Source organism: Nothobranchius furzeri, chromosome 6 (assembly GCF_043380555.1).
Source record: "Nothobranchius furzeri strain GRZ-AD chromosome 6, NfurGRZ-RIMD1, whole genome shotgun sequence".
NCBI lineage: Eukaryota > Metazoa > Chordata > Actinopteri > Cyprinodontiformes > Nothobranchiidae > Nothobranchius > Nothobranchius furzeri.
In genome coordinates this window covers 47,825,244-47,849,538 of record NC_091746.1, presented here as the reverse complement: position 1 = coordinate 47,849,538, position 24,295 = coordinate 47,825,244, and the positions used below count along the sequence as shown (strand labels likewise).

At 40.9% G+C, this 24,295-nt stretch overlaps 1 protein-coding gene across 4 annotated transcripts; it reads left to right on the top strand.

Moving 5' to 3' along the window:
• Window positions 1-372: 372 nt before the first annotated feature.
• Window positions 373-23,468, top strand: hook3 (hook microtubule-tethering protein 3). 4 transcript variants are annotated; one of them, XM_015977019.3, is made up of 25 exons: window positions 373-543; window positions 3,643-3,728; window positions 3,862-3,934; window positions 6,063-6,113; window positions 6,257-6,389; window positions 6,489-6,556; window positions 6,684-6,746; window positions 7,123-7,206; window positions 8,674-8,736; window positions 13,164-13,327; window positions 13,441-13,581; window positions 16,677-16,764; window positions 16,864-16,977; window positions 17,088-17,198; window positions 17,409-17,490; window positions 17,595-17,664; window positions 18,347-18,487; window positions 18,794-18,881; window positions 20,426-20,463; window positions 20,579-20,661; window positions 20,947-21,047; window positions 21,150-21,254; window positions 21,381-21,452; window positions 21,985-22,121; window positions 23,318-23,468. In XM_015977019.3, exons 1-25 carry the CDS (start codon window positions 487-489, stop codon window positions 23,331-23,333), a joined length of 2,229 nt encoding a protein of 742 aa, XP_015832505.3. In that variant the 5' UTR covers window positions 373-486; the 3' UTR covers window positions 23,334-23,468. The 4 variants fall into 4 exon arrangements, with proteins under 4 accessions (XP_015832505.3, XP_015832512.3, XP_015832519.3 ...); XM_015977026.3 differs by lacking the exon at window positions 23,318-23,468 and adding an exon at window positions 22,283-22,508; XM_015977033.3 differs by lacking the exon at window positions 8,674-8,736 and having other exon boundaries at window positions 374-543.
• The last annotated feature ends 827 nt before the right edge of the window (window positions 23,469-24,295 follow it).

Below are 24,295 nucleotides of genomic sequence, written 5' to 3'. Positions count from 1 at the left end.
GTCTGCTCCCTGGATGTTTACTGGTAAGTGAGGAGGAGTGTTTCTCTGAAAGATGTTTCACATCTTTTTGCGAGCCAAGACTGAATCTATTCTCTGGGGGTAATTCCTCCATCTGCTCTAGAGAACTGGTTGGGCAAGAGAATCGAAAAAGGTGGCGAAAGACTTGGGAATACTCAGTGTGAGTCTAGGAATAGATTTGTCTTATTGTAATGCCAGTTCCACCTACTTAAGATATTCCCCTCAAACAATGAATTTGTATTTCACAGGCCTCATGTTTACATGCCACAATAACAGTGGGAATGTCCCTTTATCGTGTCCTGACTCCGCCCACCCCACCGGCCTCTGCTGGCCTGCCGAAGGAAGCGCACCCGACTGACTAATAGGCTGACGGGATCGAGAGACACCCAGAGAGCCAGCAGTAGGAGTGTATGAATCTTGCCGTGAAGTTCAAGCTCCCTTCGACGAGTCCGCGTGCGTGAGGTAAAGATGAGTACATCAGAGACGTTGGACAGAATGGAGCTCTGTGAAAGTCTTTTAACGTGGGTGAGTAATGAAATGAAAGTGTTTGTTCCACTGTGACAGCCGTTGCCGGCTAGTTAGCATTCAATGCTAACTGACGGGGCTAACGGAGGCAACGCTAGCTGGTTGGAGGAAAATGACACACAGGCTCACTTTGGTTACGTATGCAGGCCAGCTGTTTGCTGTGCTTAGCCTCGGATGCACTCCTAGCTAGCTACCAGCGTCTGGCTGAAAAATTACATTCAAAATTTGAACAAAAGTCTTAGTATCTAAGGTTAGCTCAACTTTCTTATGCTGAATCTCTGCCGTATGTAGGAGAGCAAAGACACAAATAAACACTTTATTGCTGAAGAGGTTGTATTTCTCCTTCCGATTCCGAGTCTGCTTTGGGGCAAGATTCCTGTCATTGTTGTTCAGTGTCGCCCGATGTCCTTCCTCGTTCCTCCCAGCTGTTAAACACGCGATAACTTTTTAGTGAGCATTTACTTTTCCTCCTATCCCCCATGACATCCGTGCCAAAGCCTTAACCATCAGTTAGAACTGTCAAACGGTCCCAAATGCTCGAATGAGAAACAAATAAACCTGCTGAAAATGTTAATTATTGTAGAATTTACACAGGAAAGTTGATGATGAAACTTAAGTAGCTTAGATACATCGTTGGTTTTAAAGCTTTGGGTTTAGATTAGCTGAGATTGTGCCATGTTATGAAAACTCCACGTAGGGAACATGTCACACAAACTACCAGCAGAAACCAGGAGCAGTGTTTAACAAAAACATGCACTGATTAAAGGGCTTGATATCAGGAGTTTGATGAGCTTCAGATGAGTGAGCTGGAGTTGGCTATCCACATTAAAATCACAGGAAGTTCCTTTAAAATCAACTTATTGATATGTTGTGAATCAGACTTGTAGGCATTTTTACTGAGGTAAATAGTTTTTTTTCTATTCCTGTTGAATGTTAACTCCCATCATGGAGACCGATCGTAAAGCTGGTCATTGTTTTGAATCAGTGCAATAGCAAACCGTTTTGTTTTAAATAAAATCGCTCCAGTAGGATAGGATGTGTGCAGTAGGGACTATTTTAATTGATCTATAACTAGGTAAAGTTATCTGGGAATTAAAGTAAATGAAAATGGCACAGTTTACTTTCTGATTTTTCTTGTACCTAAGCAGCAGTAGTGTGTATGTAAAGGTTGCATAATCAAAGACTGATAGCACATTAAACTACTGTAGATCAATGATTTAATATGCCCTTACATGATTTAAAATGTTGTCATCTTTATGGTGTGATCGCCTAGAAAACCTAAAACTCCACTAACAAATCAAAGAAGGTTGAACTATGGTTTGGCAGCTTAACAAACTTGATTTCTATCTTTTTGCTTAGAGCTTAGCACATTTCTGACATTTAACTAATTCTATGTCATTCTGCCAATCCTATTATTGTCTTTGAACGCACAGTAATTTGGCTTGGTGGCTCCAATATTTAAGTAATATGCAGAAACTGGAATCCAAGTAACTGTGATCAAGAACCTTTGATTCTAGGCTGAAACTGGTGACAGTCTTATTTACGGTGGCAAATTGGCACCGGCTGTGTTATTATTTAGAGGAGCAACACGTTTGATTACAGTCATCACAAGTTCATTTGTGTTCTTGTTTAAGTTCCAGTTGTGTGAGGCTTGTTCATCTCCTTTTCCAGTTGTTTCCATAAACCAATAGGTGTGGATTTCCTCTTTGACCTCAGTCATTAGTTATTTTGATTCTGGCTTCACTACAGGATTTATTTTTTGGAATACGATTATTTCTGTAAACAATCCATTTCAGGTACGTCTTTATTTGTTTCAGTTTTTTATAATCCTCTTTTTTGCAAATGCTTAAGAGGATTAACCTTTTAGTGAAGTGTTCTGTTGTTCAAGGGTCCATTGTACGTTTATGGTATCAGGAGGATTATCATTTTTCAAAGCAGTTAGCAGGTTTGGACTATGTCTCATTACCATTTTAGGTCATTAGTACATCAGTACTTTTGCGTGGTGGTTTATTCCACGTTTAGCGTCTCAGGAACAAAAAGAGGCTTCATTCACAGATTTGCTTTAACCTGCAGTGAGAAGCAGCTCTTCTCTGTTAAATTACTACAATAAACATCACATGGTGACACATTCCTTTTGTTATCCAGTGACACCCAGGTTTTGGACTTGTTGGAACAACAACCCAAGGTGTTTAAAAATGGAGAAAATGTTGGTTCTTATGTTGTTTCATGATTATATTTATTGCCTTGATTATTCTCTTATTAAATCAGTGGTTTTATAACCTTTTGCTGCCTTTCATCGTCTGCAGCGCTAGCTCATCCCATATCTTCTTTCTCTTCTATTTCGTGCAAGGGTAAATAATACAGAGGAAATGTTGTTTTTAGGATCTATTACCACATTCAAAATAATACGTGTAACCTTTTCTTTTGTTTGCTTTCAGTTCTCTTTTAAACAAATATTCTTATGAGATGTAACTTTTTAAAAGCTGACATTCTGCCCTTTACTATCTTGGAAACGGTCTTGATTTTTAAACGTGTTAGGAATGATCCGCTTGCATCATCTTCCTGTGTGAACTAACTCCAGCATTCCTGCTTCGACTTTCCCTCCTCTTTTGGCACATGGACCGCTGACGTCTAAACTGAAGAATATAATTTCCATTGGAGCAGCAGGTTTAAGTCTGGGCTGTGCATACGAAAGCAAAATGAAACAAACAGAAAGACCGAGGACAGGAAAAGATCTGAATACTGATGGAGGTTATGTAATAGGAACTGAGAGTTGACAGGCAAAGTTTGGCTGGAAGTCGACTGTTGGAGACCGTTATTGCTGAAGCATGCATTAAGATCTTATAAATAGATTAAATCCCACCCTTGCCTAATAGGACCTGTAGCTGAGATTTGGGGACCCATCACCATTGTAGGAGACCTGGGTGATTCGGGTTGGGAGTATTCTCATAGGAGATGGTAAACAGCTGCTCAAATGCACATTTTAACATTCAGGTGTGATAGTTATAATGTTGTAATTATAATCAAAGTATTGTTTAAATTTGTCATCCAAATGCCAAGTTTATATTAAATCCTTCATGTCTTTGTGTTCATGCTCAGATCCAAACGTTTGGAGTGGAGGCGCCATGCAAGACAGTAGAAGACTTGACCAGCGGAGTCGTCATGGCACAAGTCCTGCAAAAAATGTAAGCTCTAAGGAACATTATGCTAATGTTGCTCGTGTGTTTTTGCCTTTTCTATATTACTTATTTTGATTATTTCTTTGTTACCAAAACACAGTTTAAATACTTAAATTGTTCTTTTTGTTCCTGATTGTAGAGATGTAGTGTATTTCAGCGATGCTTGGATTAGCAGAATCAAACCAGAGGTTGGGGACAACTGGCGGTTAAAGGTAAGATTAGCTAACTGTCATTAACAAACATGTAATTTTGTATAATGATGACTTCTGCCTTTAATTTTTATGACTCTTTAGATGCAGTTTGACATCCAAACAATCATCACAATAATGTATTCTCATTCCAATTTTACAAGCAGGGGTCTCATTTATCAAACATTGCGTAGAATCCTTACTAAAACCGTACTTAAGCTCAGCAAAAATATGTACTTACGCCAAGTAGGTTTGTGATCTATTAAACATGGAGTACGCACAGCTGCACGCAACCTCCGCTTCATAAATCGGAGACTTAACGAGAATGTTTCTCAGCTGCATTTTAGTCACATCCTGCCCTCACCACGCCCACTTACTGCCATAAATTGTCAATGCAAAGTGCCTTGTGGATCTCCTGCATATAGATTAGCCGGCTGTTGCAGCGCTCCACCAATGACATGGCGACCGTAGATCAAGGCAGATCAAGGAAGTGCAATTTCACAGAAGCAGAAATTGAGGTACCTGTGGGTGAAGTGGAGAAATGAAAGGAAGTGCTTTTACAAAACAAATAGAGAAAATCTACGGAGTGGCACAGCGCTGCTGAAGCCGTCAATGTTGTGAATTCTTCAGAGAGATCTGTGGTGGATATAAAAGAAATGGTCCAATTGGGATTCGTTCCCCAGACTCCCAGGTGAAAGTCACACACCCTAGCCAGTCACCCAAATAGAGATGTCCCTTGACTAAAGCCGGGTGTACACTGTGCGACTTTTTCACTTTTTTGAACCGATTTTCCACTCCTGCGAGAATCCACAAGATCGGGGCGAGTTTTGCGCTGAGCGTCGTGTAGTGTACAGGGGGTTACGAGAGGCGATTAACACCACGTGACCAGCTACCGATCAGCAATCGTGAGCTCGCACGGACTTCTGGCGTGTTTGATATTTTGCTCGTCCCTCGTGAGGGTATCGCACTGTTGAAGCGGTGCTGCGAGCAGCTGCGACCCAAAAAGTATCAGAACCGCTCACAGCGCATGCGCAATCATGCATCAACACTGCTTGCCCGCTATTTCCCTAATAACACACATTGTTTGTTTTTATTTCTACACGTTTTTTTACTCACAAAGATTGTCAAGAAATGGTGTTTGTCGTGTTCATGTCAAATTAACCCTCTGGGGTCCATGGAGGCGTATCAGCGTCTTTTGAACAGGTCTGATTTGGGACGCTGTAGCAGCAAGACTCCGCCTCCCTGAGTTTTGGTTTCAATTCAGCTTTAAAAAGGAAATATAAACTACACCCCAGTTTTTAATTTTTTTTAATAGGCAACGTAAAAGCAGAGTTATACTAAACTAAAAAACAACCTATTTTTAGACAATCTGATAACTTGTCAAAACAGCAGTTTAGTAATCAGTGAGAGGGAATGTGCTTGTGAACATAAAAAACCCACAAAAACATGAGGTCCTTTTGCTGTTGGTGGAAGTCTCACATATTCAATTGATAAAAAATATCATCATGTAGCTGAGAGAGAGAGGAAGGCTGCATGAGTAACGAGATCTGCGCAAAAGGAGCCGCTTCGTGGGGAAAGGAGTGGCGCAAACGGAGTAACAACAAACAGTTAGACAGAAATTGACGGTAAACTTCATATTTTGGAGCGATCCGGTCAGATATATTGTCTCTGCAGTTTAGTAGGCTTTTATTAGGCTTATATAAAGGATGATGAGAAGGATAAATGTCCACCAGGCAGTTCAGATAGAACGGCTGTTTTTTGAACTGGAAGCAGAGGAAGTGGACGGAGACTCGCAGCCAGAGTCTGAGGCAAATAGCGAGGATGTTGATGACGATGTGGCACATCCATCCTTCCTCATAGAAGAGTTGGGTCATGATGAGGTAGAGGATGAAGGCAGAGATCCAGCTCCTCGGAGATCCAACTAGAGGAGTGGGCGGCGCCGCGCAGCTGACCGAGCCACTCCCCACTCCAAAATGCATGTACATTATTGCCAAATTAAGAGAATAATTATAAATTCAGATAGTCCAGGTTGTCCTCAAAAAAATGATACCCCATAAGGTAATATTTATTGTTTTTATTGTATTATTTATGTGCGTAAGCAAGCTTGATAAATGAGGCCCCAGGTCTTTACCCAAGTTCTGTTTCTTTTCAGATCAGCAATCTAAAGAAAATCCTAAAAGGCATCCTGGATTATAACCAGGAGGTAAGAAAATGTTGGTTTATTCGTTTTTAAATAACCTGTCAGCCTCCTGTGCTGTTGCTGGATAGCTGTGGTTGTCTCTGATCACTCAGATGATGAAACTTTAGGAACGTTTTGCATTCATGTTTCCTTTACTGCTTTTTTAGATCTTAGGCCAGCACATTAACGACTTCACGTTACCGGACGTAAACCTGATTGGAGAGCACTCAGATGCAGCAGAACTTGGGAGGATGTTACAACTCATACTGGGCTGTGCTGTGAACTGTGAACAGAAGCAAGGTGCTTATTTAAACTGTATCCAAAAACAAGGTTCTGTCCTATTACATGTTATGAAGCTATAGAGCCTAAAGTCTCCTTGTGTTTTTCTGTAAATCATAGAATACATCCAGACGATAATGATGATGGAGGAATCTGTGCAGCATGTCGTCATGACGGCCATCCAAGAGGTAGATTGTCCGTTTTGTTTAAATGTTGAACAAATGGTTCCTACACGAATCCATTAGTTTTTAATTTGATCCCAAATTCAACTTTTGGGTAATTGTTTCTAACGCGCTCATTTTTGTGCTTCTGTAGCTGATGAGTAAAGAGACGCCAGTCATTGGAGGAAATGAATCGTATGTGGATCTAGACAGACAGGTACAGAACTTCCTATATGCTTTTATCATTTTTATTAAGTTTATTGATGTTTTGTTAATGTTCTTATTTTATTTTAACACATTAAACAGTATTTTTTATGTTTTCTTTTAATTTTCTGGTACTTTAGTGTTTTTCTTTGCTGCTTTAATGTAAAAAGCTTTGTTCAACAGCAGTTGTTGTGTAAATGCTGAACAAAGAATGGATACTTGTCACAGAGGCACTAACAGCTTTTACTTTAACTATATTGTTGAAAAGAGTTCATATCTTAAAAAAATGTTTTGGTGTGTTTCTGGTTTTATTCTTACCAACAATAAACCCTGAGGTAACCAAACAAAGTCTACTGGGTTCAAATTTGTTTTTATTTGTTTGGCCGTAGTTGAAAAAGACTGCAGAGGAGCTGAATGACGCTTTGGCAACCAAGGAGGAGATCTCCCAGAGATGTCGTGAGCTTGACCAGCAGGTTAGTTTCATAAAGTCACTATCTCTCAGGATAAAAAATAATAGGAAGATAGTTGTTGGCAAAACACATGTATCATTATTATTATTATTATTATTATTATTATCATCATCATCAAACAGTAAATTAGCAGTAAAACAGAGCTTTGTTATGTATAACTTTGGATAAAAACATTTGTATATGTTTTGTGGTCATTTTTTTAAAGGCCAAGTTCACTGAGAAACATTTTTTATTTGTTGTTTTTGAAATCTCATCGGTCAGTCTTGAGTTTCATATGCAGGCTAACCATGAAAACTGTCTTCTATATTCATCTCCTGCAATAGCCACGCTTGGATTAAAAAAGCCTGATAGATGTACGTGACACTGGAAATTATCATTCATGACTCACGACAGGGAAGGCTGTTGTTGGTTTAGCATTCAGGAAACAGCAGAGAATGTCTTTGCTAGTAGAAGCTAACTGTTAGCATTAGCAACTTCACCATACAGTTATTTGTGGAGACAAAACATCTGCGTTGCAGAGCAAACTGTCAGTGGTAGAGTCGTGTTGCTGTTAGCCAATCAGAGGTGAGATGTCCAAATATCAGGAAATAAGACTCCAAATCCTGCCGTGTTCTATTCACTTCTGCTGTGGCTCACTTCTAGATCCTGAAACAGGAGCGCCAGAGCTTTTTTCTCATTTAGATAGACTCCCAAGACATTCATGTAAACTAGCGACCACTGCCAATGTGCTGAACAAACAAGTAGAGGCCGGCCGATATGTTCAATTTTTTTTAATATTGGCTACTGGCCGAAATAATCTTTAAAAACAGATAAAAATTTTTTTTTAATTAAATAGAAAAATCAGGCACCTGTGTGACCAACTGCTGCCACTACTAGGCTGAAGAAAGGACCCAAAGGACCCCAACACACCTGTTTAGTTTTTAATGTTTTAAGTTTATTTTATATTTGAAGTTTGATAAATATTAAGACATGTATAGACTTATTTAACTTATATTGTACACAGTGAGTGTTCAGTTGTCTTTCACAATCATTGTGCTGCTTAAACGTATATCGCCTTAATAATCAGCTTTAGATATCAGTCATCGGCAACAAAATTCTTTAAAAATCTGTATCGGCGTCTGCCTTAAAAAAAAGCCATATTGGTCAGCCTCTAGAAAAAAGTGAACTTGGTCTTTAATCTTGCTTCATACGTTTACAAATAATAGTTTACTCTGAAAAGTAGCCCATTTCTGCATAATTTGTCTTTAATTCTTTATTATCAGATTAGTTTTGCCCTCTGCTAGAGATGCTTGGATATTCTTATTAAAATATGAGCTAATTTTATTTTAAGTGAGATGCAGAGATCATACCTATTGTGTTTTTGTCATGGCAAAAAAAGTATAATTTTCTCTTTGCTGTCTGCAAATTACTTTGCAGAGAAATGGTCAAATCTTTCCTTACTGTTTAAATACTGTGTGGCTTGTTTTAAAGGCCCTTCGTGTCCAAGAGGAGCGTGATAGACTGAGGTTAGAGTTTAATGAGCTAGAAGAGAGGGTAAATCCAAACTTCATTTTCTCTCGTCTCTTTCTTCCATTCATGCTGTGTGGTGTGTCAAGTAGTCCTGGATCTGTTTCAGTCCGCTTGCACCAGAGTCTTCCTCAACACTGTGTGTGCATGTGTGTATATGTCTCTGCACAACTGGGTTCTCTTGTGCACACATATACACTCTGTCCCTTGGAGCACACCAGCCACACCTGTAGGCCTGGGTGTGCCAGATGTTGCTTCTCTACTAACCATCCACAGCAGTTTTTACATGTTTTGGTGTGTCACAGTTTCCTACACCAACAGTGGACAGCAAAGGAAAAAGGTTGGCATTCAGACCCAGAAAGGTGTTGCTTCTTGGAAAAAAATGTATATATACATACTGCAGAATATTATTATATAGTGCCAATCTTTTTACCTTTCCCTTTTGGGTAGAAAAATAATTTTTTGGTGCTTTTTTCCAAATGTTTTCAGCGTTCTGTCTCTGATCTGTTGCCTTACTGTATTTTGACCTGTAAGGAGGTTCATTGTGTTTTTAGTAAACTAATTTAACCAGCTTTAAGCAGCTGATGCATGTTTTCTTTCCTACTTTTTGAGCCCATCTGTGTCCAGATGTGGGGGCTTGTTGTTTGAGAGAATCTGGTGAAAGTCTCCCTGGATGTTAGGTGGAAATAGAGATATGATAATCTTTCTCACAGGCTTTTAAGAATAAATTTACATTTATTCTTATTAAAACGAGAGGAATAAATCAGCAGGACATATTAAAGCCAGCTAACAGAGCGACGCATTTGGCTATTTTCCTTTCATAGTGCTGTTAAGCCTGGGGCACACTGGAGGCAGATGCGCCACGTCATGCCGCAGTTTTGAGAAGTCAAGTGGTCACACAGGAAGCACTGCTGAGCGCTTCTTGGAAAGTCAAGCGTTAGTCGCACCATCAAGCGGGACTTGATCAGGAAGTGGGAAGTGACTATTGTTTATACATGATCAAATTTGCTGTCGTGTTTTGTGAGACTCTTAATTCATAAAAAAACAGCTAAGTACCATTGACATATACATATATGGACAATGGGTTTCCATAGGCTCCAATAATAAGTTTTAGTACTAAAATGGGAGGTGGCCACCACCGCCATTTTGACAGTGTCACAGGTTCCGTCAAGCCCAGACAATTCCATAAAAGGGAAGAGAGGTGGAGTTGAGGGTGGGGCTGTAAGGCTGGGATCAACTGACGACACCTGGTCGAACTAGCTACAAGCTAACCTGAAGCTAACCCAAAGCTAACACGGAGGTGGGAGCTAAGCTAACGGAGGTAGCAACCTAGCTACAACCAGAGTTAACTGTGCACAACACCAGAGCTTCTGAGTCAGAGATACGCCGGGCTGACCGCTGGGTAAAACCGGGTGGAAAACAGAGGTCTCCGAGACCTCCACAAGCCGGCAGCCCCACAGCAGACAAGCGCCACTGCGATCTGAGATGCGCAGAGCTGCCGCTGGGGAGAACCGGGTGGAAATGTTTCCATCCCTGAGCTCCACAAGCTGGCAGCCCGCGCAGCAGACATAAGCCGCGATCAGACAAAGATGCGCAGGACTGTGGGGAGGGGAGAACCGGGTGGAAAACATCGGTCTCCCGAGAGCTCCACAAGACGATAGTCGGAACCCAGCTCCACCAACATGTTATATTTCAACCCATTTTCTAAAGTGCAGCATTATGTTAAATGCACTGGGTTTTACCCTATTACATTTAAATTTCATGGTTAAACAGGACATGTTAAAATCTAAGCTCAGCTCGGCAGTGACCTAAATACACGAATATAATTTTACTTACTGAAAAAAATGAAGTGGAGACTCCTTGGACGCTCTATTGGTGCAATTAATGCCACAGCAAGTCATTTTGTCCAACAATTGCACAAATAATATCCAAAAAAGAACGCACAAACGCTACAGCTAATGGTCTAAGTTGAGAGACTGAAAATGACCGAACAGTTTTCAGCCGAGGCTCAGGCTGAGGCCTTTCCCCGGAGCTAGCTCTGTGGTCACGTGGGTCGGATGCTCATTAATTATACAGAATTTTAGGCTTTTAATACACTTAAACAGAACAGTGAGAAAAAAATTCACCCCCTCAGAGTTGTCATGAGTGTAAACTAGATCATTTAAACAAAAAACATGTTTTGGTACCAGGCTGTAAACATGTTTATTTCTGCTGTGAAATTGGTATTTTTAACATGGGAGTCAATGAGGATTTGCTCACTTCTGACACCAGCCCCCAGCAGATGAGGGTGGAAATGCAATTTATGTCAGTTCTGCATTGGACTCAATTTCTGTCCCGCATTGTGGGGGCTTGGTAAGCACGCTATTTATTAAAATACTTAAAGATTAATCACTCCCCGTGTAGCCATTTTCAATAACTATACTGGCTACTATTTAAAGTGATGGCGCGGGTGCGACACAACGCATCTGTCTCCGGTGTGCCCTAGGCTTTATAGCAACATTAATGGCTGAGGCCGTCTGTCTGCTGAAAATGAAAGAAAGGGAGGGAGAGAAAGAAAATAATCTTTTATATAGCACCCCTCAAGATAAAAATCACGAGGCGCTAAAGTACTCGTGCTGCTAAGTTTCAGTCTCTCACTCAGCACTGTGGGTGACTGAGGCACTCTCCGGCAGCTGTATGGGGTTTACAGTAATAAGTGAATTTTGAACGCGCAACTTCTAATAAAAACAGTTGAATTATTGTAATGGTACAAACCTTTGCAGAGTTAAGGTAATTCAAACAAGCACATGTCAGAGCGGTGGTCCAGAAATGTCTAGACATCCCATCTTAGTGAAATTAATCAGGTAATACTCTGAATGCATATGCCCCTTTAGATAAAAGTAGTAGGATGTTTCAGAATTTCTGGAAAGAACTACCCTCTCCACGTTTTGAAAAAAAATACCCATTAGAGAGAATGCCCAGTTATCCTCGTGCACGCTCTGTTTACAAGTAGCTGCTGGCCTTGCAGCACTACTTCTAGCAGGAGTCTGAAATTTGTTTCTCCAGGTAGCATGCTGAACTTCAGCTTACCTGTCGAGCAGAAAACCGGTGACTGAGGCGTCTTTGGGGAGCCCAACATTCGCTTTGCGCATGCACAGGAAGGAAAATACCTTTTTTTAATCATTTTTGAGATATTTTTCAATAATTATCCATATTGATCAATATGATTTTTTTTCTATATTGTCCAGCCCTACCCTGCATTGTGATGTAGGAAAATACATGAATTGTTTTTTGTTAAGCCCGCCCCCATCCTATCGAGCCCCTTGCAATTTGAATTGAGCGCCATTCAACATTAGCCAATAGAGTTGCGTGTATACAGATGTCAATCACAGAGCGAGCATGAGCATTTGAGGACAGACCTAGACTGTTGCAGAGTTGGCGACCTTTCCTATGGACAAGCATAACATGAGAATAATGAGTGTGGTCTAGCTCTGTTGGCCAGCTAGAGGTGCGCTTTCACCAATGAGAGGTGTTACTTCCAGATCTAATCACTAAACTAGGGAGAATGGCTACAGGTGCAACACATTTTCCCACCTTTAGATGGTGCCCTTCTTATAAAAATGCCATATTTGTGCTTTAAATCTCCGTGCAGGGGTAGGGAACCCTGGTCCTGGAGAGCCGCTATCAATGTTTTAGTTCTTTCCCTGCTTCAACACAGTTGTATCACCTGTTCAGCAGCTCATCAGGCCTGTTAATCACATGCTGATGAAAATCTGGTGTGCAGAAGCAGGGAGACTTGTAAAACATGCTGGAAAGCAGCTCTCAAAGGCTGGAGCTTGGATAATGAGTGTTCCCATACAAATCCGTTATCGATCACCAAACAAAACCTTGATTGGCGCTCTAATCCATCTCTGAGGTTGGGATTTATTGACTCAATCATGACGAATAGAAGTGACGAGTCTTACATGAATAATTTGACCAGGTCTTGTTCATTAAACATTGTTAAGAGAGCAGTCATGATCAGGTTTTGCATTTCTTGAGCTGTAGAGCTGATCATTTCTATTATTTTTTATAAAGATGGAGAGCAGCTTTGCTTTGCTTCATGTGGAGTTTGATTCCTCATCCTTCATTGCTGAGAGGAAAACAGAAACCCGTTCTTATTCCTTCCTGTTATTTTGGGATTGATTTGCCTCATTGCTGTTTGTTTTTGTGTGATTTTTACCTCCGTAGAACCTGGTGCTGCAGTGATTACAACCCCAATATGTTGGTTTCTGTTTGTAAATAAAACACATGCACATCTTGATCCCTTCTAACTTTATTCCCTGCATCTTCTCATCTTTCCAACATTCTCTTCATCTCTACAACATGTGTGCCACATTTTCTCCTTTCCCCCTCCCTGATACTACTTCACCATCCTTTTCTGCTCCCACTTGTCTATTCTCCATGTTCTTCTTGAACACCTTTTCCTTCCTTAGGTGGCAGCTTTGCAAGATGAGAAGAGCAGCTTGTTGGCAGAAAACCAGGTCCTTTTGGAGAGACTTAACCAGTCTGATTCCATTGAGGACATTAACAGTCCTGCTGGACGCAGACACCTGCAGCTGCAGACGCAGGTGGAGCAGCTGCAGGAAGAAACTTTCAGGTGAGAACCAGCATCAAAGGAAGATGTATTCACCCAACAAGCTGTTCGTGAAGTGACAGATTTTACTGTTAAATCTTTAGATATAAAGGTCCGTATCGTTTGATTCCCTTTAGGTTGGAAGCAGCCAAAGACGATTATAGGATCCGTTGTGAGGAGCTGGAAAAGGAACTGCTGGATGTGAAATCCCAGAACGAAGACCTGACATCACTGGCTGATGAAGCACAATCCCTAAAGGATGAGATCGATGTCCTCAGGTTAGATATATAACACAAAACTGTCAGTCCACCGTTAAGACTTCTTCAACACTACAGGAAAAAAGTCCATAGGAACCCAAAACATTTAATAGTTCTACCTATACGGACAAAAACAAAATCACGACTGGAAAGAATACACGTGGATTAGAGCAGAAACTAAACCAGCGACAGAAACCTCTGGGTTATAAATAAAATTTATTATTATTATTATTATTATTATTATTATTATTATTATTATTACGAATATACCCATCATTATCTTCAAGGTTGAAGTGTGATCAGCTATGTGCCATCTAATGATAAAGACGAGATGATAGCTGATCAAACTGCTTTTAATTAACTTTGTAACCTGTTAATACAAATGCTACAGTCAAATGGAGGTAGGCACCTAAAACTAAAAGTGAAGTGTACACAAACATGACTTGTGCTCACTAAAGTATCCATTTAAGAGTGTCTTTTTGTTCCTACACAAGGTTCTTGTTCACAGTCAGGAAAGTTAGCATTTCAACATGCTCTGGAGAAAGGCTTGCTCTCTTGGAGCAGATGTTTCCAGCTGCAGAGAAGATCTGCTCTGATAGGGTGGAAGTGGCAGGGATGCACAGAAAGGAATTGGCCAGCTTAGTGTGGCTAAATCTTCTCTGTGCATGTGGGGAAATGAACCTCATCTTCACTCACCATGTTCCTGTCTTCACTCAGGAAATGGCAGGGTACACCTAAGTATGCCTCTGATGCACGGCTGGTCCTCCCATCAGGGTCAGGGGGCCATAGACAGCTCTGAGGTTCTGCTCTACCTTAAAGATAAAATATATAAAAGTTAGTTTATTTAATATATTAATAATTATGTTGTGTCAAATAAAGTAGGCGAAGACTTAACACAGAGAAAAAATATTGTGCTTTAACCAATGTTAGTTTCTTGATTGCTCAGTCAGCAAACTTTATTTTATTATAAAATGCATTAAATTATAAAATTATTTATTTTATTTGTGTCCACACACACACACACACCTTCTCAAAGGTTGTTTCGTATTTCTTTTCCGTCATGGTGGTGGAATGGGATCTGCATGTTGGCAGTTGTCGTGGTAACCTGGGTTGAACTGCTTGATCATCTCTTTGAAACCTTGATCCGACAGGGGTCTTCGTGTCTAAGATGTTCAAAAAGGCCTCGGTCAGGACGTTAGCTTGCTGCGGTGTGCACGTGTTTGGCTTTGTAACAAACTCGCCCATTGAAGAGGAGAACTGTCTTTAACACGAACATAGCGGGATAAAATAAATCATTAGCATTTGTAACGTTAGAGCAAATATGTGACATACATACGTGTTCTAAAGGTAATAAAATCACCATCACTGTTGTTGTTGCTACACCTATGAAGTAACTCTCTGATGACACTATTGTGCGTGAACCTCGAGCAGAAAGCAGCAGAAGGTGCCGCAACAGGCGAGATAAAAAAAAAATGCTTATAGAATAAACGACGCGTCGACAATTAACTTCATGTCAACTGTTTTGTTAGTTGACGTCATCGTGACGCCCCGAGTAATTGTGGCAGCACTAATGGCAATGCGGAGCCGCCACTCACAAACGTGATATCGCTCTAATTTTATTTTGAGTGGATGGCAGCTCCACTTTTCAGATTTTGTTACAAATAGAAACTATATTTAAGGATATTTGTGATAACTGCAATAGTTATTATAAAATCACCTCATTTCAGCAGGTGGCTCCATCCTTCAGTGTGGATTTAATAAACATCATGCCCACAGCTTTTATATTTTACGTTTTATCTTGTGGAGTTCAAAACTAGGGCTGTCGCGGTAACCGCAAAAATGAAATATCGCGATATGAAGAAGCCCACCGCGCTGCATCATGCGCCACCGCGATTACTGAACTTGGTTCAACTCAATGATGCATGTTGAGAAGGATGGCTGCACTGGTATCAAAACGAAACGTTACTTCGCTCCTTTGGGAGCACTTTGGTTTTCAGTACGTCAGCTGCTGCGCAGCCAGAGTCCTTGGCCGAGACAGAGCTGCCACCAGCGGCAAAAATAAATAAATAAATGCTCGGAGACCTGCTGAAGTCCCGGACAAGCACTGCTTCTGCAGCCGTCCTGAAGAGAGTTTGAGCCGAGCTGGAGCTCACTCGCTACCTGCAGGAGGAATGCATCCACCCTAAAGAAAACCCCCGTGACATGGTGGAGCAACAAGCGGGAGAGATTCCCTTTGCTCGCCAGAGTCGCACGCAGGTACGCGTGCGTTAGTGCAACGAGCGCACCATCCGAGAGGGTTTTCAGTGTTGCTGCAAATGTTGCCACCCCTCTCAGATCCTCTCTCAAACCGTAGTTAACATGCTGGTTTTCCTTGTAGGTAACAAGGACGTGACCGAGCTATAAATCACCGTCATTCGTGTGTGTGAAAGTGAAATGATAGTGCGCCCGCCCAGTACATGTAATTTTTTATGCTTGATTTTAAACAACTAAACAAAATGGGGACTTGTTTATTATTTATTAGATGCTGCAGCCAAATTTGCATTTAAAAGTTTAACCTTCTCCTGAATTTTGTTGTTTTTAAGTTCAGTCGGACTCAGACTGTCGGAGAAACAAACGTTACTGCGATCTGTGTTGTTACTGCCCTTTGATCTGCATTCAGTAAAGTGTTATTAAAGAAGGCACGGCAATTTTTAACCTTTTTTAAATGTGTAAACATTATGTTTAGATAGTACTGCAATAAAAAAGGGCTGCAATAATATCGCACACCGCAATATTAAGCCACCCTGAATCACCGCAGGAGGAATTCCTCAACCGCGACAGCCCTATTCAAAACCTTTGTAGAGTGTGTTTGTGTGACTTATACATAATACTTATATATGTTACAGCGGTGACATCAGTTCATGTAAAATAATCGTGATAATCATGAAAACGTGATTATTTCTCACACCACCAATGTTTCTAATCGTTGCAACGCTATTCTTGATAATGCTTTGGTGTTAGTATCACTAGTTCAACTTGCTAAAACGTGATCCTGGACCTTAAGTAATATTTATAATCAACTCAATGGATGTGAAATTATTCAGTTCAACAAACTTGACACGCTCTTTTCTTCCTAGACACTCGTCTGACAAAGTATCAAAGCTAGAGGGCACGGTGGAGCACTACAAGAAAAAACTGGAGGACATGGGCCTCCTCAGGAGACAGGTACACAGTCACGTGGGTTGGTGCAGCTATGGTCACATGGTCACCACACCTTTGCAAAGAAAAGTTCAAATGAGGCTAAAATCTTAGTCTCTGCTGTAGATCAAGCTTTTGGAGGAGAAGAGCGCAGTCTTAATGCAGACCAACGTCGGCTTGGAGGAAGAGCTTCGAAAGGCTAATGCTACCAAGGGCCAGCTGGAGACTTACAAGAGACAGGTATCTGACCAGCACCTGTCATGTTAGCTTGTAAAATGTTGCAACGTAACCCAACTCTCCTGGGTTTGTAGCTACAGTGATCTGTTGCAAACTGCCCCCTCTCTTCACAGGTCGTTGAACTTCAGAACAGACTGTCAGAGGAGTCCAAAAAGGCCGACAAGATGGAATTTGAATATAAACGTCTCAAAGAGAAAGTGGACTCTCTACAAAAAGAGAAAGATGTATGTCATGTTTTTGTATAAAGATCCTAGTTGGAATAGAGAAGAGGCTCAGCTATCCTCCGCCATGTTGTAGAAATGGAAACGTATGTTTTGAAAACGTTGAAGGACCTGGCTGTGTACTGAGTTGAAATCCTTGGAAAATGATAACACAGATTACAACGCTGACGTGTGATCTTTATTCAGATTTGTTGTGTTTTGTCTTTTTCATAGCGTATGAGATCGGAGAGGGACTCGCTGAAAGAGACCATCGACGAGCTGCATTGCGTCCAGGCTCAAGGACAGCTTACGTCCAGTAAGGAAGTGTTCTTGTCACCAAATGAGGCCTTGAGCTTTGTGTTTTCTTGCATCAGAAGCTTTTTTTATTTATTTCTGAAAAGCTGATGTCTGTTGGTGCAGGTTTGTTTCCACTGGGCAGCAACGACGGCTCTGATTCGCTGGCTGCTGAGATCACCACCCCTGAGATGCGGTATTTAAACAAGACGCCTTTTCAGTGTTACGGTTAATTATTTACCTGTTAGCGTTCATAATGTTATGGCTGGACTATTAGAATGTTGGGTCTTTGGCAGCGTGTTCCCCATCTGCAGAGTGAGGGGCTGTGCAGTGAAATCCTTTTCTAATCTGCGAAAAGCTGCCTTTGGAAGAACGGGCGTGATTGATCAAAGTCCAGAGAACTGGTTTCCCATTAGGAAGAAACTGTTGACAAAGATACTTTTTAATAAAGGGTCGGAGTTATTAGGCTTCATCCTGGAACGATCGGAAGACTGAGGTAGAGGTGAGATTGTTGGGGAGTTTCCAGAATGTTTGGAAGGTTCTAGATTTCCTGGTGTGAGCTGCAGCTGTCTGAACCCCTTGTGGGAAGTCAACGTGTGAAAACTGTGATTCAAAGAGGGTGACTAGGTATTTTATTTTTATAGAGGCTATACTACAATCAAATAAATATTTGGACACTAATAAAACTGTGAGAAGTAAAATGGCGCGACTGTTGAAGCTTGACTGCTGTTGCATCATGAGCCACTTTAAAACGTTTAGACTTTCTGGCAATTTTGATGAGAGGTTACCAGCAGTCAGCCTAGTGAGAGTCTGGCTTTAGATTGGGTTGCTCATGATCTGATGAATCTGAGTATGGGTGGTTTTCTGTTTGCCTGTAGAGAACATCTGATTCGTCTTCAGCATGAGAACAAGATGCTGAAGCTGGCTCAGGAAGGATCGGACAACGAGAAGATCGCTCTGCTACAGAGTCTACTGGAAGATGCCAACAGAAGAAAGAGTGAGCTAGAGACAGAGAACAGGTTGGTCACAACTTTAGTATAAACTCACATTCCTGCTGGAATTTGAAACTAAAAAGGAGCATAGAGAGCATCAATGCTTAGTAATTTTTGTTTGTTTTTTGGACTGATGAGGACAGCTTCTCTATTGTTGGAATGTAGATCAGTTTCCATTCATTTGTGCAGAAATATAATTTTTTTATGCTTTTTTATATCAGTCAGCGACCTATTAACCAAAAGCCTCCAATGTTTTATATTACGACAGCTTTTATTTTGATCATTGCACCGTTAACAACTGTATTGTCAAACTTTTCTGCTTGTTTTATTTAGGTTAATAAATCAGCGTTTGATGGAGGAACAGAGTCAGGTAGAAGAGCTCCAAAAGACTGTCCAAGAGCAAGGTTCCAGAGCAGACGATGTAAGTAATTATTACATTTTTAACTTTTTTTGCGTGCGTCTATAAGGCCGGTCATAATCATAAAGACAGATGCCAATCCTGCAGCCTGTTCAGTTGGATAAAACATCCATTTCTTTTGCACAATGACTTAATGGAAAAATAGAAAGTAGAATATTTAAATTTTCTTCTGCCAAAGTTGCTGATCATCATCTTTTGTCATATTTGTGACAGTTGAAGCATTTGATCAGAAACACAAATAAATCCCATCCTCCTTCAGGTGTACACGTTTTAATTATTGACTGTCCAAATGTTTACTGCAAGGTGTAAAAGTGGAAGTACATGTTCAATATTCAGTGATTTCAAAGTGATACTTTGCAACTTTTTCATATTTTTATATCATTTCCTTGCGCCAGCATGTGCTAAAACGACCCTTTAGGGTTAATTAAATGCCACCCAACCCCTATTGCTCCATGATCCAGAATATTCCACTTGCAACTTCAGACTGGTGGGCCGCTCTGTTGGGACTGACATACCTTCCTGCATGTTTTAGATTATGAACACAGTTGATTTGTTTAATTTAGTGATTAATCACTCCTCTAGACACTAATGAAAACTGGGGAGACATGTTGTCTGTTAGATTAACCCCAAAATTCCACTATCTCCGCTCCGCCCCCGCTTTCCACTGCCGCTCGCTTCCGAACTCAAATTATACTATACCCACTCTACAACGGCTCCGCTCCGGTGCGGAGACCTGAGGTGCGCAAACAGGCATGCGCGGGATTTTCGAGATCTTGCGATACAGTCCGAGCAATAAACACGGAAGTTAGATCCAAACACCCGTTGTGTGGGAGAAGCATCGAAATGAACTGTTTAATCTGCCCATCATTTGTGTTGAGAGATCAGCAGTGTTTGGATCAACAAAGTGTGACTACTTTGATAGTGGAAACTGTATTTATGGCTTATTTTTGTGCATTTAAAGTTCAGCCGCCATTGATGGTTGTTAAAAGTTGTTAAACCTGTGCATATGAAACAAAAAATGCTTTTTGTTTATCGATTTATTGTGAAATAATGGAACTTGTGCTTGCTCCTTTTCCTGTTGGGCGGTTGTGATTTCTGTCCATTGACTGCGGAGGTGCTCCGGCGTCCGGCAAAAATAGAATCGATCCTATTTTTGCCGGATGGTGGAACGGCGGGCGGCGCAGTGCGCCGCACGGCCGCAGTAGTGGAACAGCTCTGATTGACTACAACGGGACCGTTTTTGCTGCGGAGTTCGTGCCGGAGCAGAGCGGAGATAGTGGAATTTGGGGGTAAGGTGTTAAAAAGACGAATGCACAGCGAGGAGAAAAGTTTTGCTTTTGGTTCTACCAACGGACACTAGGGGGTGCTAAAAGCAAGCCAACACTGTCTAAATCTCCTCTAAATTCAAATGTTTAAACATTCAGCGTCCACACCACTCTCTGCTGGATGCCTACCGTAATGCACAAGGCTGCGTGGAATCATTTATTTTTTGTTTCAGGTATTTATTCTTTCTGTCAGTCACATTTGTTATCTTTGCACTTTTTCAGTCGTCTGTTGTTCTGAAGAAGAAATATGATGAACACATGTAAGTGATCCAGTTAAATTAGTTCCATTAAATCATGGATGTGAATTATTCTCAACTATATTTAACTTAAAATATCAGGCATATTTGTTTTATTTTAGCTATTTTTTGTCTTTAGGGAAAAACTCAAAGAAGTGAACAACGAGTTACTGAAGAAAAATGCCATTATAGATGAAATGGAGCCAAAGTACAACGCCAGCTGTGAGTTCTCACTATACTCCTCTAGACTGGATCTGGGGAGGAGGAATGTGATATCTGCTGTGTATCAACAAGGACACACACAGAAAACACACATTTTATAAATCTTGGAACATGTTCAGGAAGAATCTAAAACATTGAGATCCAAATTGGAGGTTGTTTTTATTTAAATGACCAAATGCAGCACCGGCTGTAGCAGAGGACATGTTTTTAACAAATGCACAAACACACAACTTGCTTTAAGGTGAAAGTAGAAACGGCTAAACGTGGATGTTGTTCCCCCATTAGCCCAACTAGTGGACGAGCTGGAAGAGGCCTTGAAAAAGAAGGATGAAGAGATGAAGCAGATGGAAGACCGATATAAGAAATATCTAGAGAAAGCAAAGAGTGTAAGTGATTTGTTATATCTGAAGAGCTACTGTAACCACTGATGTTTACTGTGTGTAAACAAAAACAACTAAATGAGTAAGATGTAAAATATATTTTGACAGGTTATCCGAACTCTAGACCCGAAACAGAACCAGGGCTCGGGTCCAGAAGTCCAGGCCCTGAAAAACCAGCTGCAGGAGAAGGAAAGGATGTTGCATTCGTTGGAGGTAAAGAGTCCTTTAGTTGTGGATCAGAGAAGTTAATTCAGTTTATTTTTGTTCTTAAGAGTGTCATAAAACGGTCAGTAAAAACTCTTGCTTTGTATTTCTACCGTTTGTGTTTGCTTCCACCAGAAAGAGATGGACAAGACGAAGAGCCAGAGAGACCACGAGGAGAAGCTAATTGTCTCAGCCTGGTACAACATGGTGAGAACAACTTTGGTTCACATCAAAGGAGAACAGATTTAAATGAGAAATACAGTCGGTGACATCAAAAGACACAAAATGATACCTTTTATTCTATTTCTCAAGTATAAAATCTTTAAATGTTAGGGACTGAAGGACAGTCCTTTTTAAATCGAGTTCCTCATTTAGAGTATAAATGATATTTGTTTTGTTTCGACTTGATTAAACACGATGATCATAACCTCTGTAACCACTAGAGGGCAGCATAGACTCATAGGTTTCCTCTCGGGGAACTGCTTTGACCCACAGAAGCTGTGGCTCATTAAAGTGTCAAAGTAAAAGAACAGACTGGATGATCTGCTTGGACTTATGAGGCTTTTTCATTGTTCATTTGTTAGATGAAACTTGACAACAATTTAATCAAAAGCGGGTTTATTTTGGGTGAAATGTTTGCGTGTTTCTTAAGTTTGAGTTCAGTAGACTACGATACCAGAATCCGCTACAGCTTCTACCTTTAGACCAGCTGTGAGGTCACTAATGTTCTCCTCTCCAGGGCATGTCTATGCAGAGGAAAGCAGCTGAAGAACGACTCGCCAACACAGGCTCTGGTCAGTCCTTCCTGGCTCGACAGAGACAAGCCACCAGCTCACGCCGGTCCTACCCAGGCCACGTCCAGCCAGCTACCGCAAGGTAGATGGTCCCAGATCACAGCAATCACACCAGACTCACCAAACTCAAAGCCCCTGAGCATTGAGCGAGTGTGCCTGTTTCAAGGCACTCTGTTTCCATTCATTTATGACATTTTCAGACTTCCTGCCTTTTGATTTTTTTCTGTTTTCCTTCTCAATCAGATCCACGAGGTAAAGATTGCGGTGCAAGGCTGCACCATTCTTGCACCACTTCTTTCCTGACAAAACTTATCTTACCTTGACTCCCGTGATGCAGGACTTCAACTTTATTTGGTAGACCACCCCACCCCTCCCAACCACATGTCCAACTTGTCCTGTGAGACAAATGGTTCCCTCCTAAGGCTCAGAAGAACCATGCCATTTGGACAACCTCTAGTCTTTTTTGATGAAGGGAATTCATGCAGTGTTGATGCACTTTTCTACCTGTGACACCGTCTGATGTTCACTTTTCCTTTTGACAGGAAACTGACTGTCCTTCATGATGTCTGAACTTTAATTTTCTTAAAAAGTGCAAACAGCAAAATGTGTGAACTTTGTTTCATCTGACCTTAAATCAGTCTTAAATACGTACAGCTGCGGGGACACAGGAGGACATGTTATCCCACCCGTGTTCGGGTTCTCTCTTAATGTCTGAGTGAGGTGATGGGTTGTAGTCTGACTACATGACCTGGAAGATGTCTGCCAACTGTTGGTCGAAGCAATAATTTTTTATGGTCATTTATTATGTTTTCTTTGGGAGAAGAAGCTTCAACAGGTCTTGAGGTTTGTTTCTGTAGGTAGATTTATTTATAAATGCTGCTGTTAGTCAGGAGGTCCCGTCTAGCAAAACCACTTCATGGTTTAATCTCCACCAGCGGTTAGTCCGGCAGCAACTTGTGTGCCATACTGATTGATTTTTATTTTTACCTTCTAGCTGAGGTTTGCAGGCTTTCCCTCTAATATGAACTAAAATTGATCACCGTGAGATTAAAACAGATCAGTTAAAAACCCTTTGTTTTTGTTAAGCTGCTTGAGTGAACTCCTCATAGGATTTGCATCCGTCTGTTGCCTCTGTCTCATCCTCTCTCTAACACATTTATTCAATTTTTGTTATTTTAGGACATATCATCCAATTCACTTTGAGTTTGTTTGATCTGTGCTTTGTTGCCGACTAGCCCCGGCATCTCACCATGACTTCTCTCTCTTCTCATTTAACAGCGATATCACTGCATGACTGATGCACCAGTGACCTTGGCTGGTGTGGTCTGCAATGATCCCCCCTTCCTCCCGGCTGGGCTAAACTGAGGCACAATGCATGAAACCTGCCTGCATACTGTTTGCATGACTCTTGCATTGATTCCAGTCTGCAGATAACCACCAGCAGCAGCAGCATGAGCACTAACAACCCTTCTGCAGTGTCTGTGCACAGGGATGGGGTCACAAAAACAAACCCCTTTTCCAACTAATTATTTTCCATCAGTTTGGGTACCTGTCCTGTTCTCGTGTTGCTGTCTCCATCTCACCTCCAAATTCTCCTACCTCCTCTCACTCCCAGTGGACATGCCTGCTTGTGCTTCCACGTCTGTTACGATTCAGCATGTTACAAACATCGCAGAAGAGTATGATACAGCAGTATTTCCTGTCAGAGGAGCTATTTTTTGTTTGTTTGTTAGTATTTATGAGGATCTGTTACAAGAGACTTCAATGACTTATTGCCTCATGTCCATCTTTGTTTACATGATTTAGGGAATTTTTAAGAGCCTCCAGATCAATTTGTAAAGCAAAAAGACGTATTTTCTTTCTTTTTTAAACCACTGCATTAATTGTGTATCCAACTTCTTTCACTTGCTACTCAGCTGCATCTTAAAATAGCTTTTTGAAAAAATAAAAATAAAAAACCTAAGTATTACAGCAAGTTTTCAACTAAAGACGAACCTCATTGTTTTCATCATGTGGCGCAAGAGATGGCTAAATAAGTGTATTATATGAATTACGTTGTTACAGATGTGCTTTTATATGAGATTAAAACCCTCATTATGCCCACTTTTCCTTTCTTAATCCCAGGTTCTAATTGGTTCCTAATGCACGTTTGATACTCACTTATGTTTAACATGATCTCCCACGTCTGTTACATTTAAAAAGCTGTTATAAAAGACAATTTTCTTTTGTCATTTGAATGATAATTTGGCTTTATTT